At 53.5% G+C, this 16,987-nt stretch overlaps 1 protein-coding gene across 1 annotated transcript; it reads right to left on the bottom strand.

The window, feature by feature from the left end:
- On the bottom strand, window positions 1–15,949 carry ITGA2B (integrin subunit alpha 2b). Its single transcript, XM_066366307.1, has 30 exons — window positions 15,705–15,949; window positions 13,399–13,520; window positions 13,213–13,310; window positions 12,929–13,097; window positions 12,636–12,685; window positions 12,514–12,559; window positions 12,290–12,418; window positions 11,907–11,954; window positions 11,733–11,776; window positions 11,534–11,590; window positions 11,343–11,395; window positions 10,943–11,154; window positions 7,485–7,667; window positions 7,202–7,247; window positions 7,015–7,119; window positions 6,877–6,932; window positions 6,632–6,783; window positions 6,354–6,479; window positions 5,508–5,575; window positions 5,208–5,355; window positions 4,244–4,336; window positions 3,891–3,970; window positions 3,543–3,623; window positions 3,323–3,419; window positions 3,067–3,219; window positions 2,859–2,984; window positions 1,915–2,028; window positions 1,513–1,614; window positions 1,185–1,301; window positions 1–231 (listed from the first exon to the last, which is right to left on the bottom strand). Exons 1-30 carry the CDS (start codon window positions 15,890–15,892, stop codon window positions 169–171), a joined length of 3,126 nt encoding a protein of 1,041 aa, XP_066222404.1. The 5' UTR covers window positions 15,893–15,949; the 3' UTR covers window positions 1–168.
- Between the last annotated feature and the right edge of the window lie 1,038 nt (window positions 15,950–16,987).

Below are 16,987 nucleotides of genomic sequence, written 5' to 3'. Positions count from 1 at the left end.
CTCAACCTTTTTATTTGGCAGCAGGAAAGGGGGTAACCCAGCTCTGATGGAAGGGGGGAGGACACCAGGAGGCCTCTATGGAACAGCTCCAACCCATGGGTGACCAGCGTCGGGGCAGAGCGAGCATCACACCCAGCCTTCCTGCTGGGAGAGGGCATGGCTGCACCATCACTCCTCCTCCTCCTCTTCTTCTTCCTCTAGGGGTGGCCGATTCCGCTTGAAAAAGCCAACCTGGGGGTGCACAAGGGCCAGGGACAGGTTACAAAGAAGATCCTTAGGCCCAGAGCAGCATTGGAAGAAGTAATTATGCTAGAAACCAGCCAGCCACGAGGTCTTCTCCTGGACCAGCGCAAAACATGGACCCCACTGTGTGCACAAATAAAGGCCTTTCCCCAGATAGAAATAATACATGCAAAAAAAAAAATGGTTTGCTTTTCCTTCCCTGAATTTTCCTTTCTTTTTTTAAAAAAATACTTTATTTATTTTAGAGAAGAGAGAGAGAACGAGAAAGAGAGAGGAGAGGGGAGGAGCAGGAAGCATCAACCCCCATATGTGCCTTGACCAAGCAAACCCAGGGTTTCCAACGGCAACCTCAGTGTTCCAGGTTAACACTTATATCCACTGCACCACTACAGGTTAGGCCTTCCCTGAATTTTTCTTAACTACTGATGGTTATCTCTCTATATGACTCAAGTGCATGATAATACATATTTGACTATTTGAAGTCTAATATGGGGCTTCTCCTAAACGCACAATGCTTCCCAGGGCTTGGGCACCTGAGCGAATGTGAGACCAGCCCACTGTTCTCCAGGCACAAAGGAGAAAGTGACCCACCAGGGGCTCATACAGAGTAGGGAGCAGGGCTGGATCAGACCTGGGTCTCCCGCCCCCATCAGTCCCAGCAAAAGCAGAGCAGGGAGGAGGTGAACTCTGTCCTCTACACCAGCAAGGGAGTTCCTGAAAGCGGGGCTCATTCCCTGTGACTCTTCCTTCCAGGGGTCTAAAGGACTTAGAATTCCAGGTGCCACCTCTTCCAGTGGTCTGTACCTGGAAGAGGTCCTCTGGAGAATGAGTCTAGCAGTAGAGTTGTAAATCAAATGGGCTCCAGGTCACTCACTTGGGCCATGTCTTTCTCTACCTCCCTGTGAGAGTGGGCACGACCCCACCCTCCCTTCAGGCCTCACCTTCCACATGGCCAGGACCAGGAGTGTAAGCGACAGCAGGCCACCCAGCACGCCTACCAGCACCCACCAGATCGGAATGTCCCTCTCCTCTGTGGCCCGAAGCAGCTGTGTCTGGACCTGAGGACAAACCCGTGCATGACCTCAGTAACCTTCACACTTGTCTTTCCCCAAAACTCAAACTTGTGGAGTGGTGACACCCAGTCAAGCCACTTACCTGTCTCACCCTTCAGACCCAGGGAGGCCCCGCCCCCATCCTGCTGGACACAGACATAGATGACCAGTGGGTCAGGCAGGACTCATCTCTTTGACAACATTCTTCCATACTCACCAGAGCTTCCCCACTGGGCAGGCTTAGGGCGGGCACCGCGTAGGGAAGGGAGGAGACATTGAACCAAGCATGCGACTGCAGCACAAATTGATCCAGTGGCCTCTGGATGGGGGTGGGGGGTGGGGTGGGAAACCATTCACACAGGGCCTATTGGTCGCAAGAGTCCCAGCCCCAGACTCTCCTTTGGGGAGCCTGCTCCTGGCCTAATCCCGTCCCCTCCAAAGTAAACTCCCCCCACTTAATAAAGAATTAGTTAATTAAAAAAGAAAAACAAAACAAAACACTAAATCTGGCCTTCCCTCTCTTCCCGCTCGCCAAAGCCCCGCCTCTCCCCCCAGCACACTCTGTCCTCGCCTCCAGAAGGCCCCGCCCCCGGGTCCTGCCCATTACGTCACGCCCCACCTGGCGGAGACTGGGCAGCCACAGGAAGGCCTGCACGGTGACCATGGCCCGCTGCCCGCGCGCCATCTCCCGCAGCTCACACTGTACTACAGTACAGGGCGCCGAGTCGCAGCTCTGAGGGGATACGTTATTAGTGTCCAACACTTCGTGACCCATCACCCCCTCACCCCAAGGACCCAACAGAGAGAAAGACTGGGGGAAGACACGGGAGGGAGGGTGTCAGTAAGGGAGCTTCGGTCTCCCCCTCAGGAAGGGCCTCAGATCTAAGCTTCAGACGTTATCCTTAAACGAGGTTGTTCGCACACTCCCAGACATCCAGGGAGGAAGCTGGAAGAAGTGGCCCATCATACAATGTTCAATATCCAGTATTTTTGAAACCCAGCTTTGGCATTTATTCCTTAATGTACTGGGAACCTTAAAAAATGCAAGTGCTTGCCTGACCAGGCGGTGGCGCAGTGGATAGAGCATCAGCCTGGGATGCAGAGGACCGATGTTCGAGACCCCGAGGTCGCCAGCTCTAGCGCGGGCTCATCTGGTTTGAGCAAAGCTCACCAGCTTGGACCCAAGGCTGCTGGCTCGAACAAGGGGTTACTGGGTTTGCTGTAGCCCCACGGTCAAGGCACATATGATAAAGCAATCAATGAACACCTAAGGTGTCGCAATGCGCAACAAAAAACTAATGATTGATGTTTTTCATCTCTCCATTCCTGTCTGTCTGTCCCTGTCTATCCCTCTCTGTCTCAGTAAAAAAAAAAAAAAAAAAAGCAAGTGTTCCCCCACCCCACCCCAGACGCAAGACCAGCACAATCCTTTATACTCACTTGGCCCAAAGTGACAACCAGAGGCCCACATCACTCTTTTGGCCCCTCTCCCTGCCTCCCATCGTCTCTGCCCCTTGGGCCCCAGGGAGGAGATTCCATCTAGAGACCACAGAGCCTGCTCACCACAAGAACTGGATCCTGAAGACTTGATGGCTGCTTGGGCCCTGACAGGAACGCCTGCCTGCGCTCCCGCTTGTGATGGGATGGGTAAACGGCGGAGGGGGTGGGGGTGGGCAGCCCCCAGTGCAGCTGGGGAGGCAGAGAAGCTGTCAGGTTCCACCCTCTGCCCACCCCCCTGCTCTCCCAGGGTGGCCCACACCCAGGCTCTCACCTTGAGGGGGTTGGGAGAGGGCTGTGGGGAGCACTGAAGCCCCCCCTGAAGCTGTATATCCAGGATGTAGAGCAGGTCAGAGGGCTGGGACTGGCCAGGGAGGTGGAGGCTGAGGTGGAGGCCGCTTACAGTACCAGGGCCATTGTTGTGGAGCTGGTGGGGGGTGGGGGTGGCAGGATATTAGGTGGCTCAGCACCTGGCCTGTAGCTCCTGGGACCCTTCTACCCCGGCATGGGCTGCAGAGGCTCCACCCTACCTCATAGGTGTGCTCCACTTTAGGGCCCCAGCTGTCTGAGCTGTTCTCCCTGTCGCTTTCTTCTGCGGCCACCACCAGGAAGGCTGGAAAGGAGCTCCTGCAGGGGCCGGAGCCCCCAAGTTAAGCTTGATCCTCTGACTTGCCTGTGGGAGTTCCCCCAGTACCCCTTGAACCTTAGGGCTCTGCCTGACATCTCCCCTGTCCACCCCCAGCCTCTCACCCTCGAAGCTCCACGTGGGCCTCAGCCCGGACTGGCACGTCCAGCAGCACAGTCTCACTGTTTGGATTCTGGCTGTTCTTGCTGGAGGGGAGAGGAGGGGATGAGAAGAAGGTCAGGGACACCAGCCCCCAGCCCAGTGAACATCGACTCTCTGGGGGCCGGGCCAGACTTTCAGAATGCCCAGGAAGAGCGACTCCACACACAGCGTGCCACACAATAGCCTGACCTGAAAAAGGACTTCTTCCTGAGCTCCAAAGCTCAGAGAGTCTGAAGAGCCAGCCTCCCAGAGGACCCTTCTGCATGGAAGGCACCTGAATGTGTTTGTGTCAGGGGCTCCCAGCCCAGTACCTCCGGATCTGCAGCCAGAAGGACACATGCTCCCCAGCCTCTTCCAGGTTCTCCACACTCACCAACATGGTGACCCCTATCTGAGAGACCGAGAGGGCCAAAGTCACTGTCCAAATGCCCACTCTGGACACTGAATGTGGCCTCCAGTCCTCATCCTCTAAGGTCATCATTATTATCTTCGTTTTACTCAGAAGCCCACCCAGAGAGAGAGTCACTCACCCAAGAACACATATGTAGGGAGTGTGAGGACCAGGATTCCAGCCCAGGGCTGACTCCCAACCCAGCCTCTAAACCCCAGCTGACCCTTAGACCCTGATAGAGGAGGCCTAACACACAAGACTCAGCGGCCTCACCCGGGCATTCCTCTTCATGGGGTTGCCCAGCTCACACAGCACCAACTTGGTCTCGTTCTCCTTCTTCTGGTTACAGATAAGCCTCTCAAAGCCCTTTGAGGAGGTAGTTTCAAAAAAGAAGATGGTTACAGCCTGACCTGTGGTGGTAGAGTGGATGGAGCATCAACCTGGAACATGGAGGTTGCCAGTTCGAAACGCTGGGCTTGCCTGGTCAAGGCACATATGAGAAGCAACTATGAGCTGATGGTTACAGAGCAGCCCATGTGTATTTAAATTCCTTGGAAAGTCTGGAAAAGACTTCTGTGCCAGGGTGGGATGAAGGCTTCTTGCGGTGAGAATTCAAGGGACTGTCACTCTAACACCTTATTATATTTTACTTTATTTTATTTTTATTTATTATTATTATTTTTTTTACAGAGACAGAATCAGAGAGAGGGACAGACAGACAGGAAGGGAGAGAGATGAGAAGCATCAGTTCCTTGTTGTGGCACTCTAGTTGTTCATTGATTGCTTCTCCTATGTGCCTTGACAGAGAAGCAGGAGGCTCCAGCTGAGCCAGTGACCTCTTGCTCAAGCCAGCAACCTTGGACTCAAGCCAGCGACCTTGGGCTTCAAGCCAGCGACTCTGGGGTCATGTCTATGATCCCGTGCTCAAGCCAGCGACCCTGTGCTCAAGCTGGATGAACCCATGCTCAAACGGGCAAACTTGAGGTTTCAAACCTGGGTCCTCAGCATCCCAGGCCAACACTCTATCCACTGCACCACCACCTGGTCAGGCAGACAATCCACCAAATATTAACAAAGATTTCTGTTAACAGTTAGTCCCTGAGCATTTTTGACTTGGGTTTTATCATAAAGTTCTTGAATTTTGGGCCATTAGCAAGTACTCTTCTTCCAAAAAAGAAGCACAGCTTTTACAGCAAAGCATAAGAGAAGTGCAGGCACTCAGGTTGGGGGACCTCACCTCGATGTTGCTGAGGGCCCGCATGTAGTGGGTACCCGGGGGCAGGTGCACCACCAGCTCAGCCTCGTAGGCTCCCTCCCCTTCATTGGCTGCGTCCATCTTCAGCTCCAACACATTGTCGGCTCCGATCAGGAGTGGAGAGCCCAGCCTGTGGAGAGGATAGAGTAAGAGACCAGGTCTAGGCCCAGGGCCTGGCGGGAGGAGAGGGGCTGAGGACAGCATATTGGTGTATGGCACCCCCCATGGGGAAGCGGTGTCCTCGGCTGACTGGGCAGGGGAGGGTAGAGTGGGAGGTCTCACACGCTGGCGGTGAGTTGAAGCTGGGGCACACACAGGTCATCTTCTCCACAGTCCAGGATGATGCGGGTCTATAGGGACACATCAGGGTATGTGGGTAAGGTAGGGGCATGTGAAGTTTGGGAATTAGAAGACCTGAGAATGAAAGGGCTGTGGAGATACCAGGGATTTGGGGTTTGCAGCTGGGTTTAGCAAATGTCGTGGTTTAGATGGTGACATTAGGGTTCATGGATTTATATCTGAGGTTAGAGGTGATATTGACATTTGAGGTTTATATTAGGGCTTAGGGGACACTGAAGTTTTGGGGTTTTCATTACAGTATAGTGACACCAGAGATTAGAGGTGTCAAAAAGGTTTTGGGGCCCTGGCCGGTTGGTTCAGCGGTAGAGCGTCGGCCTGGCGTGCGGGGGACCCGGGTTCGATTCCCGGCCAGGGCACACAGGAGAAGCGCCCATTTGCTTCTCCACCCCCCGCTCCTTCCTCTCTGTCTCTCTCTTCCCCTCTCGCAGCCGAGGCTCCATTGGAGTAAAGATGGCCCGGGAGCTGGGGATGGCTCCTTGGCCTCTGCCCCAGGCGCTAGAGTGGCTCTGGTCGTGACTGAGCGACACCCCGGAGGGGCAGAGCATCGCCCCCTGGTGGGCAGAGCATCGCCCCTGGTGGGCGTGCCGGGTGGATCCCGGTCCGGTGCATGCGGGAGTCTGTCTGACTGTCTCTCCCCGTTTCCAGCCTCAGAAAAATACAAAAAAAAAAAAAAGGTTTTGGGGTTCATATTATGACTTGTACACTAACTCTAGCCCTGACTTTCTGGCAGGGTTCCTTCACCCCCTTGCTTGCCCTGCACCCCCTCACCTGCTCCTGGACATGGGTGTCTCCATGCAGCACAAGAGCAGGGGCTAGTCCGTCCTTCTCAGGCTGCAGGGATACGTCGATGCTGAGCACGATGGGGCTCAGCTTGTCCCGGAAGTCAGCTTCGTCCTAGGGAGCGGACAAGAATCAGGCCATTCTGCTACTATGCACCCTACCATTGATCGCCCCTGGACTCACGGCACCCAGCCCACACCCCACACGCCAGGGCTGGATGAAGAAGCTCGCACACCCAGCCCCGCCCATCTCCACCCTGGACGTACACGGAGGAAGGCTGTGGTGCTGTGGCAAATGGGGCTGTGCCTCCCCCCCAGGTCTAGGTGCAGGGTGGTGCCCGCCTGTTGGGAATTCAGTAGAAGCACCCGCCGGCCCTGGCGAGGCTTCTGCCGGTCCAGCTGCAGCTCAGCGTTTAGGCCTGACAGGGCAAGCAAGGAGGGTCAGGGACTCCCGGGCCAGCCTCCAGGGGAGCCCAGGCTCACCTCCCTCCAGTCCCCACCATGTCACTCACGCAGAGTCTGAGGAATATTGTGCCCAGTGGCTCCTACACACATCTGGATGTTAAAGCTGCAAAGATATGAGGGAGGCTCAGGGGTTAGGGCCCCTGAGGCCCCAGATCCTGTCAGGCCCATGCCTTCTGACTCCTCACCAGCTCACTGGAGTCTTGGTGTGGGGCAGGACACAATCCTTCACAGCAGGATTCAGCGAATCTTGTACCAGCAGCTGGACAGTGGCTATTACCACCGGCTGAGCTCTGGTGGGATGGGGGAGGCTTGCCATTGTGGCCCCTCCTGGCCTGGTCTCCTCCCCATCTCACCCCTGGAGCTAGTGCTCACCTGTATACAATCACCTTGTCAGCCCCGTATGCTCCCACCAATAGATCTATAGATATTGGGAGGTGTTTGGAATTGGTAATTAGAGAGTGCATGAGGTCCTCACCTTCCCAGGGGTTCCCAAACCACTTTCCCAGTTGGAGGTGTGATCTGGCCCTCCCTGGCATCCCACCCCAACAGACAGGTCAGAGCTCTCAGTGGTGCACCAGGTCAGAGCTGTGCCTCTTAGCATCTCCAGGTAATGCTCTAGAGCCCCTCTTGTTTAGCTAGAAGCAGCCCAGGTCACCTGGGTATCCATTGTCATCAATGTCTGTGGCACCTCGCAGGGAGAAGCCAAAGGCAGAGCCGGTGGGGAAGGGGCTGTCCAGGACCTGGGAGGGTCGGGAACTAAGCCCCTCACTCTGACCCAGGAACACCTGCACTTGGCCCCGACCACTGGGACCCCCGTAGGGGGCAGCCACTGCAACATCTGGAAGGAACAACAGAAAGAAAGTGGCTCTTTGTTTTCTAATCTTTCTAGGTGGCCCTGTAAAACTTTCAGGAGCTCCTACGCAGGGCAGACCCCAGGGGACCAGGAAAGGGATGCAAAGGTCTGGGTCAAGGAAGCAGCAGCAATCTTTGAGGAGTTTACAACTGGGTCAGAAAGAGACCCATTAAGTAGGGTTATACTAAACACAGTAACAGCCCTCACTATCTGATTACATTTGACCCTAAAAATTAAGCATCATTATTCCCATTTTATTTTATTTATATGTTTAAAGTTTTTAAATTTGATTTTAGAGAGAGAAGGACAGTGAGAGAGCAAGAGAAAGAGAGAGAGATTTGTTGTTCCACTTATTTATGCATTCATTGGTTGATTCTGTGTGTGTGTGTGTGTGTGTGTGTGTGTGTGTGTGTGTGTGTGACAGAGACAGACAGAGAGGGACAGATAGGAACAAACAGACAGGGAGGGAGAGAGATGAGAAGCATTAATTCTTTGTTGCGGCACCCTAGCTGTTCATTGATTGCTTTCTCATATGTGCCTTGACCGTGGAGCTACAGCAGACTGAGTGACCCTTTGCTCAAGCCAGCGACCTTGGGCTCAGCTGGTAAGCCTCGCTTAAACCAGATGAGCCCGCCCTCTAGCCATGACCTCTGGGTTTCAAACTTGGGTCCTCCTCGTCTCAGTCCCATGCTCTATCCACTGCGCCACCATCTGGTCAGGCTCATTGTTTGATTTTTGTATGTGCTCTGACAGGAGATTGAATCTGCAACCTTGGCATATGGGGATGATGCTCTAATTAACTGAGCTAATTAGCCAGGGCTCATTATTCCCATTTTCTCAAGAAAACTGAGTCCCAGAAGATTAAGTAACCAAGACATATTAAATACTGCCCCCCCACCCCGTTATCACTAATAACTTTTAAGATCACTCTTGAAAATTTATGCCCTGGCCAGATGGCTTGGTGTCCCAAAGCGCCGAGGTTGTAGGTTTGATCCCTGGTCAGGCACATACAGGAATAGATCAATATTTCTGTCTGTCTCTCTCCCTTCCTCTGTCTCTAAAATCAATCAATCAATTCTTTTAAAAAAGAAAATTTGTTATTCATCATAATCTTATTAATTTGTAAGAATTTTCTGCATGTGATTAGAATCAAGATCTTTGATCTATATGTTGCAACTATTTTTCTTTGGCTTCTGTGTATTTTTTTTTTCTTTTAAAAACCTTTATTGATTTTTCTGAGTGAGTTACCCAGAATTTATCCAAATCAACCACTCTGACCATAATTGTGTCCCCAGCCTCTGGGCCTCCACTCTCTCCTGACCTTTGGCTTCCTCATCTCTTCACGACCAGTCAGTCAGCCCTGCCATATCCTCAGCCTACCTGTCCTACTGCCAGGTTGCGGCAAGCCTGGCCAGACCTCACCAGGCTAGCACCATGAGTACCCGACCTCCAGCCTTCACTAGGCACCGCCCAGCAGTCTTGTGGGGTGGGGCTGGGTTTGCTCAGCTCTGTCTTCCAGTCTGCTCAGCACTATTGCAAACATTCACCATTCTGTCAAGCTTGCAGGCCTTCACTTTCTCCACAAAAAGAAGCAGCCCAACTGTTTTGTTATAATTCTATACCCACTTTTCCTCCTTTTTCCTATCTGACCTTGGAATCGGCATCCCTCCTTTACCCTGCCACTGGGCTTAGCATCTGCCCCCACCTTGCATCCCCAAAGCATCAAAGGGACCCTTCAGCTCATTCCCCACCCCTAACTTCCCAACAAGATCTTTTTTCTTACATTCAACTTATGTCATATTCTTTGAAATTAAAATGACCTTCCCTTGACCCTCATCTCTCAGTAATCATCTTTTCTCTTTCACAAGCCAGTTGGAAGAGCCATCTATATTGGCTGCATCCAAGTCCTCACTTCCATTCATATCTTGCCCCGTGGCATTTGGCTTCTGTCCCTATCCAGCCCTGAATTGGTTCTTTCTTTTTGGCAGAGACAGAGAGAGGGACAGACAGACAGGAAGGGAGAGAGATGAGAAACTTCAATTCTTCATTGTGACACCTTAGTTGTTCATTGATTGCTTTCTCATATGTGCCTTGACTGTGGGGCTACAGCAGACCAAGTGGCCCCTTGCTCGAGCCAGCGACCTTAGGCTCAAGCTGATGAGCTTTGCTCGAACCAGATGAGCCTGCACTCAAGCTGGCGACCTCAGAGTCTCGAACTTGGGTCGTCTGCATCCCAGTCTGATGCTGATGCTCTATCCACTGTGCCACCGCCTGGTCAGGCCTGAATTGGTTCTTGTTGCTGTCACCAATGACCTCCTTCTTGTTAAAGACCATGGATACTTGTTTAGCCCCATCTAATTGTCCCTTTCTGAAACATCTGGAGCCACTGACCTCCTTCCTTCTGTCTAGAGCATTCTTCCTTTGAGTTTGTGCCATCAGATCTCCTGTTTTCTCTCCTATTCCTGTGGACAGTCCTCTGACCCCTTTCCAGATTTGTTCCTCTTGGAGTCCCCTAATGCTCTCTTGCTCCTCAAGGCTCTGTCCTGGGCCTCTCCTCACTTTTATCCCTTATCTAACCTCCCCTCTTCCACTCAGACCTCTCTGACATACCTCCCTAATGTCAGAAAGTCATTCAATATCAAACAGATCTGGAGCTGAACTTCTAATATCCCATGCCGCCTCCCCAGACCAGCCGCCTAGCCTGAGTTCCAGGCAGTGCAGGGCGCCAGCACCCGCCCAACTCCTCCGTCACCCACCCAGCTCTTCTTCCTGGACCAATGCAAACAAATTGGTTTCCTTTAACTCTCTCTGTTTAAAGCTCATCCTGGATCCGCCTGACCAGGTGGTGGCGCAGTGGATAGAGCATCAGATGGGGATGCGGAGGATCCAGGTTCAAGATCCCGAGGTCACCAGCTTGAGCGTGGGTTTATCTGGTTTGAGCAAGGCCCACCAGCTTGAGCCCAAGGTCGCTGGTTCGAGCTAGGGGTTCCTCAGTCTGCTGGAGCCCCCTGGTCAAGGCACATATGAGAAAGTAATCAATGAACAACTAAGGAGCTGCAACGAAGAATTGATGCTTCTCATCTCTCTCCCTTCCTGTTTGTTGGTCCTTATCTGTCCCTCTCTCTGACTCCCTGTCTCTGTTAAAATAAAAAAAATACAAAAAAGCTCTTCCTGTATCCTGCTGTCCTCAGGTCAAATCCATGGTCTTTATTGTGGCTGTTAACCCCTCTGCAGCAGGTGGGGTTCCTCTCCTCCCTTACCATTGTAGCCATCCCGGTTGAGGTCTCCCAGAGGCGCGATGGCTGAGCCAAATCGCCCGTAGAGTTGGGTGCCAGTCAGCAGGAGGCTGGGGCTGCCCAGCGCGTGGGAGCCCCGAGGCTGCAGGAACAAGTACACACGCCCCACCTCGGCCAGCTTGCGGTCGGCGCGGCTCTCCATGAATAGCGGCGCGCCCACCAGCAGGTCGTGCCTCCTGCAGGCCAGATGCGCGGTTACGTGGGGTGGGCTGGCGGGGTGCTGCGTCCCAAGGCTACATCTAGCCATTCAGGCCCTCCCGCTCCCTTCGACGGTCAGCGGGAGCAGGGGCTAGTAAAGGACACAGTCCACGCCTCTGGTAACTGGGGACTCAACTAGGCAGGGTTAGGGCGCTCCCTTCCTCACCCGTCCCCGTTGACATCAGTGACGGCCACCGAGTGCCCGAAATACGAAGCCACCTGCAGGAAGACAAGGCACACCTTAATTCCTGCGCCGAGACCCGCCACCCTCTCTTAGACATCGCCCCCTACACCCAGCGGGATATCCCAGGGTCCCAATCCCCAGCCTCTACCATCCCCATAGGAACCGGCTGGTACCTGCTCTCCATGCAGCCGGTGCAGCCGAGTCCGGAAATTCGAGTGCAAAATTTCCACCTGCGCGGACAACGCGCATGAGCGCGTCATTCTTGTTCCCCAAAGGCAGGCTCCCGCCCCGGGTGGAAAGGAGGGGTTGGTCAGACTCCGGAGTAGGGCCAGGGACTAAAGGATGCCGAACGGCGGGGTAGGTGGTACTTACGGCTCCCAAGGTCCAGCTCCAGGTGGGGGCACCGAAAACATACTCTGGGGGGAGCCGGGCCCAGAGAATGAGTCTCCTCGAACCCCCCTGCCTCCTGCCCATCATTCTGCACGATTTCGGTGCAGGTCTTGGAGGTGCTCCTCCCCAATCCCTGCCCCTAAATGGATATCTTGCCTGTAGTGTTGAGATTCCCGTCGAACTCGCCAACGGCCACCGAATATCCTGAAGACAGAGCGCGAATTAGTCTTTCTGTGAGGGCGAAGCGGGCAGGGGCAGAGGGCGAAGGAGGAGGGGACTCAGATATCACCCGGGTTAAACCCTGCATTATGCAGATGGCAAAACGAACGCCATCGAGAGGCCAAGACCTGCGGGAAAGGAGAGGGCGGAGCATGTGGGGGTTGGTCAGTCTGCCGGGAAAGGTGCGGGAGCAGAGGATGGCGGCGCCCTGAGCCCTGGGGCTGGCCAGGGGCAGCGGGCGCGGGGTCGCTCCGGCAGAAGGCGGTGGTGGACGGTGTGATAGCGTGCTGGGGTGTCTCTTAGAGAGGTGCTAGAGTTACCCCTGTAGCTGTCGAAGTACTCTGGATTGCTGGAGTCGAAGGTCAGGCGTTGGCTGCGCACGTGCCAGAGGAGTGTGCCCGGGCGGTAATTCGAGAAGATATCTGCTATTGGTGCCCGCGCCAGGAGACCTGGGTGCGAGGGGCAGTTGGTGCGGAGGCCCAGACTCCTTGGGATCTCCCCAGGCCGACAAAGAGTGGAGGGAGGTGTGCTGATGGGCACGTACCTACGAAGAAATAGCCGCCAGGGGCCCCAAGCACCAGCTCTCCGGCCTGAAAAGGAAGCCCTGGAGGTGAGACAGGGCCCTGTCTGGGAGCCGCCCTCACGACGCTTGGACTCGCTACTTGCCTGAGTGACTGCAGAGCTGAAGCCCACTTCGCAGTAGCGCTTGTCTTCCACTAGAGGGGGCAAGAAGGAGGGTCAGCGAGGGGGCGGGTCAGAAAGCGCGCGCTGAGCCTGTGGCGCGGCATTGGATCAGCGCCGTAGTGGGGGTGGAGGTGGGGGTCGAGGGGGTTGCAAGGAACTGGGCAGTAGGGCTGCGGGGTCCGAAGCAGGGTCAGAGGGCGCTGGGAGAAGGTTCAGAATAAAGGTTGAGCTAGTGGCCGCGAGTGTGGGGAGCCAAAACGGAGAGCGGAGCTCACAATACATATTTTTCGCGTAATCCGGGCTCATGGTGTTGGCCCGACAAGGTGAGAACTCGGCGCGATGGCGGGTGTTCTGGAGCTTAGCCAAGAAGCAGCCACCTACGGGCGTCTTCTCAGCCTCCGTGGACTCTTCTAGGACGTTCCAGTGCTGCCAGGGGGCGCAGGCCTGAAGGAGGACCACAGGACAGTGGGGAAGAAGCGGGACTCGGGTTTCCATCCACCCTCCCCCAACATGTCCCTATCCCCCAGCTACTTCCTGTGTCCCATCCGGTGGTGCCCACCACAACGTTGTCACTCCAGCTGACGACCGACGCCCCCAGTCCTTGCCCGGCCTTGAAGGTTTGGAAAGTCTGGTAGCCTACTTTTCGGGTCTCATCATCTGGAGGGCACAAGAAGAGCTGGGGCGTTGAAGCCCGGCTTCCACGCTCCCTGTAGCCCCTCCCTTTCCCTCTTTGCCTGGAACTCACTAAGGTCGAAGGGCAGAGAGGAGCACTGGCTGCCATTAGCCTTCCAGGGACACAGGAACACGCCGCCCGTTTCCTCTTGACTGCGGCCCAGGGTCCGGGGGGCGCCCACCAGGATGGCCAAGCTGCGTCGGAAAGCTGCGTGACCACGCGCGGATTCCGGGGTACCCTATGCCCCAGTGCCTGCGCTGGGAGCACCACCCTGAAGGGCAGTGTGACTTGGGGCACACTAGATCATATTTCCTCGAAGAGTCTTTAATGACCATAGAGGCCACCGCCTTTTCATTTTATGGCCCGTGAAACCTACGTCTAGTGAGGGTAAAATCACATGCTCAAAAAAACCCTAGCGAGCCTGACCTGTGGTGGCTCAGTGGATAAAGCGTCGACCTGGAAATGCTGAGGTCGCCGGTTTGAAACCCTGGGCTTGCCTGGTCAAGGCACATATGGGAGTTGATGCTTCCAGCTCCTCCCCCCCTTCTCTCTCTCTGTCTCTCCTCTCTCTCTCTCTCTCTCTGCCTCTCCCTCTCCTCTCTAAAAATGAATAAATAATAATAATTAAAAAAAAAAAAAACCCTAGCGAGTTAAGAGGAAGGCTGGAACTATAATCGTTTAGTTTGATATAAATAGGAGGGGTTTGATACTCTTACTGAAAAAGACCTTCTAAGCTCTGTACTCATCTACACTCCCTATCCCCCCCCCCCCCAAAGCCAGGGTTTACATGATTCCTAGCACATTAAAACTGTTACCAGATACCTTCTTGAGAGTTCATTTTAATGAAGAATTAGGGAAGCTAGTGGGCACTGCTAAAGTGGGGGATAAGGTGCTTATATTGCTGAGGACCCTAGAAGATCTAGGTTCAAACCACAGCTCTGCCATCTGTAAGTTGGGGACAATACCTATCACTCAATGCCATCAGGATAAGTAAATGAAGTAAACACGTGAGGGACATTCAGCATGGCACCAGCCGAGTAATTCATAACAAGTGCTCAAAAAATGCCATATGTATATATAGCCTGACCAGGCAGTGGCGCAATGGATAGAGCGTGGGACTGGGACGTGGAGGACCCAGGTTCCAAACCCCAAGGTCGCCAGCTTGAGCGGGTTCTCATCTGACTAGTGCACAGGTTCATCAGCTTGAGCTCGGGGTTGCTGGCTTGAGCATGATATCATAGACATGACCCCATGGTTGCTGGCTTGAGCCTAAAAATTGTTGGCTTGAGCAAGGGGTCACTCACTCTGCTAGAGCCCCCAGTCAAGGCACATATGAGAAAGCAATCTATGAACAACTAAGGTGCCACAACAAAGAATTGATGCTTTTCATCTCTCTCCCTTCCTGTCTGTCCCTATCTGTCCCTCTCTCTATCTCTCTCTCTGTCTCTGTCACACACAAAAAATGCCATATATATATATGGCATATATATATATATATTTAGCATACAAGGTGTTTGTTAAGTAATGCTCATGAGGAGGGGAAAGAAGCAAGAGTGGCTAGAGGAATCAAGCTGAGATTCAAGTCCAATGACAGCTGTGGGCTACACAAACACCCCAGGAACCCTGGAGTGAGGGTTCTTCAGAACTTCCCAGCTGAGGTGAGAGGGTCAGACCTACACCTCTCCTCCGTCCACACTCCTCACAGATCAATCATTTGTAGGTCACATTGGGAAGTGGACTTGACTTTGGGGGATGTGGCTGTCTTCAGCAGAGGAAATTCATTCACCACGGGGTTGATACTTGAATGCTCCCTGCCACTGCTGCTTCCCAAAGCTGGGTAGCATAGTGTCTACCACAGTATGTAACTAGCTCAGGGTAGTTACTGTAAAGAGGAGCCAGAACGCTAATCTTGGCAGTCTGATCTCACAGCCTGATTAATCCTAACCACTAATGCTCTATTACTTCTTTTCAAATATCTATAATTTTGGTGGGGATAAGGGGAATGGAGTAGAAAACCAAGGTGAGTAATTTTATAGTTTTGTAAGTCAATTTAAGACATGTGCAGTCCTCTCTGTATTTTGAGGGGATGAGAGTGGAGTGGATGATACAACTGATCTATGGGGGGGGGGGTATCAACTTTTGTTTTGCCTTTGTTTTTGCTGTAGTTTCAGCGACCATCTTCCTATCGGTTCCCCTCTCTGATCCTCTCACCTGAGCAGGTCCCTTCCCAGTATTCCTAACAAGAACTCAGCCCAAACAGACACTAGAAGTCACTCTGCTCAACCACTATCACAAACAGGGATCTTGAGGTCCACAGAAGCAGTAATGGTGGCAGAATCCTTCTCTTTCCCAACACCCAAACTTCCCTTAGGGCTCACCTCCCACGGCTGTCCTTGTAGAATTCCAAAGCAAACCCAAAGTGGCTGCCATTGGGGCCTGTGTAGAAGGTGGGCCTCAGTGGGTCCAGGTTCAAGGCCCAGGCTGGAGGAGCAGTACCCGGTCCCAAGAGCATCTGCATCCAGTCCAGAAGCCAGAGGGCCTGCAGTGGGCACAAAGCTCTGGCCATCTTCCTTCTCTCTCCCACAGCCTCCGTGGCAGGAATGGGCTAACTCCTTCCTCTTCTTTTCAGTTCACACCACAGGAAGTCTTTTCTTATCAAACTTGAACCCACTTACTGAGCAGTAGGCAGAACAAAAGGCCATGGTCCCTGGACCCTTATGGCTTCTAGGATTGCCAGGAAGGGAAGGGGGTGAGGCCATCCTGGAGGTGGATGCTGATGGCTGGAAGCCATGACTCCTCCCTTTTCCTGAGAGTAGTTGATCTCCACTTCTTGTTGGTTCTGTCTCTCAACTATGGCTCTTGAATCTTCACAGCCTTTCCACTACCACCATGCTAGTGTAAGCCATCCTAGCTTTCTGCTTGGGTTAGTTAAAACCATGAACTACCTGGTCCGTACACCTCCACTCTAGCCCGTGGTTCTATAGCTCCTCTTCTTCCCACACAGCTGCCTGCACCACTGTGGCACACTGTGACTCTGTCAGAGGTGGGGGAAGGAGCGAGGAAGCTGCTGTCTCCTGATAAGACCTGGGCTGCTGTATCCTTTTGGATAAGGCACCTATCCACTTCCTCCTTTTAAGGACCTTGGGCAGCTTCAGTCAGTCATATTGGCACAGCAGCTTCCTTATTCTTCCTCTATCCGAGGCCACGTCTTGATGTGGTCACAGCAGTTCAGGCAGGGCTGGGGAAGGCGTGGTGAATGGATCTTGGTTGAAGGAGAAAGGAGGTGGGAACAGAGTGAAGTTAGTTCAGGGTATTCTGGCTCTTGGATTTTGCAATTATGCACCAGCAGTTCAGTTGAAAGCAGCTCTCACTCCATCTTGGGTGAGAGTTCTTTTCCAATCATCAAGAATTGATTCTAGTGGGTTCATTGCCAAGGGGAAGCCTCCGCTGACTCTCCAGGCTGGCATCCTGGAGTTAACACACTGTTTAGTCATAGCCTGTTCACTGGATTGTGCCCATGAATCCCTGGAGATAAAGGTTCCTTTCTGCAGCCTCAGGCCTAGCCGAGAGCCCAACATGTAATATTGGGTATTGCTGAAAGACCAAATAGAAATGTGCACGGAGCATGGAAGATGCAAACATAGGGTCCCATAGCAGAAAG

This window comes from Saccopteryx leptura, chromosome 2, assembly GCF_036850995.1.
Source record: "Saccopteryx leptura isolate mSacLep1 chromosome 2, mSacLep1_pri_phased_curated, whole genome shotgun sequence".
NCBI classification, from domain to species: Eukaryota; Metazoa; Chordata; class Mammalia; order Chiroptera; family Emballonuridae; genus Saccopteryx; species Saccopteryx leptura.
Note: the sequence above shows the minus strand (reverse complement) of the source record. Positions and strands in the feature narration are given on the sequence as shown.

Excerpts from the sequence above, each read along its gene's own strand:
- ITGA2B (XM_066366307.1), bottom strand. The coding sequence starts at position 15,892 with ATGGCCAGAGCTTTGTGCCCACTGCAGGCCCTCTGGCTTCTGGACTGG. Across the intron at positions 13,311-13,398 it reads CTCTCTGCCCTTCGACCTTA|ATGATGAGACCCGAAAAGTA; the intron begins GTGAGTTCCAGG and ends TGTGCCCTCCAG. Across the intron at positions 11,591-11,732 it reads GGAGCTGGACCTTGGGAGCC|GTGGAAATTTTGCACTCGAA; the intron begins GTAAGTACCACC and ends TTGTCCGCGCAG.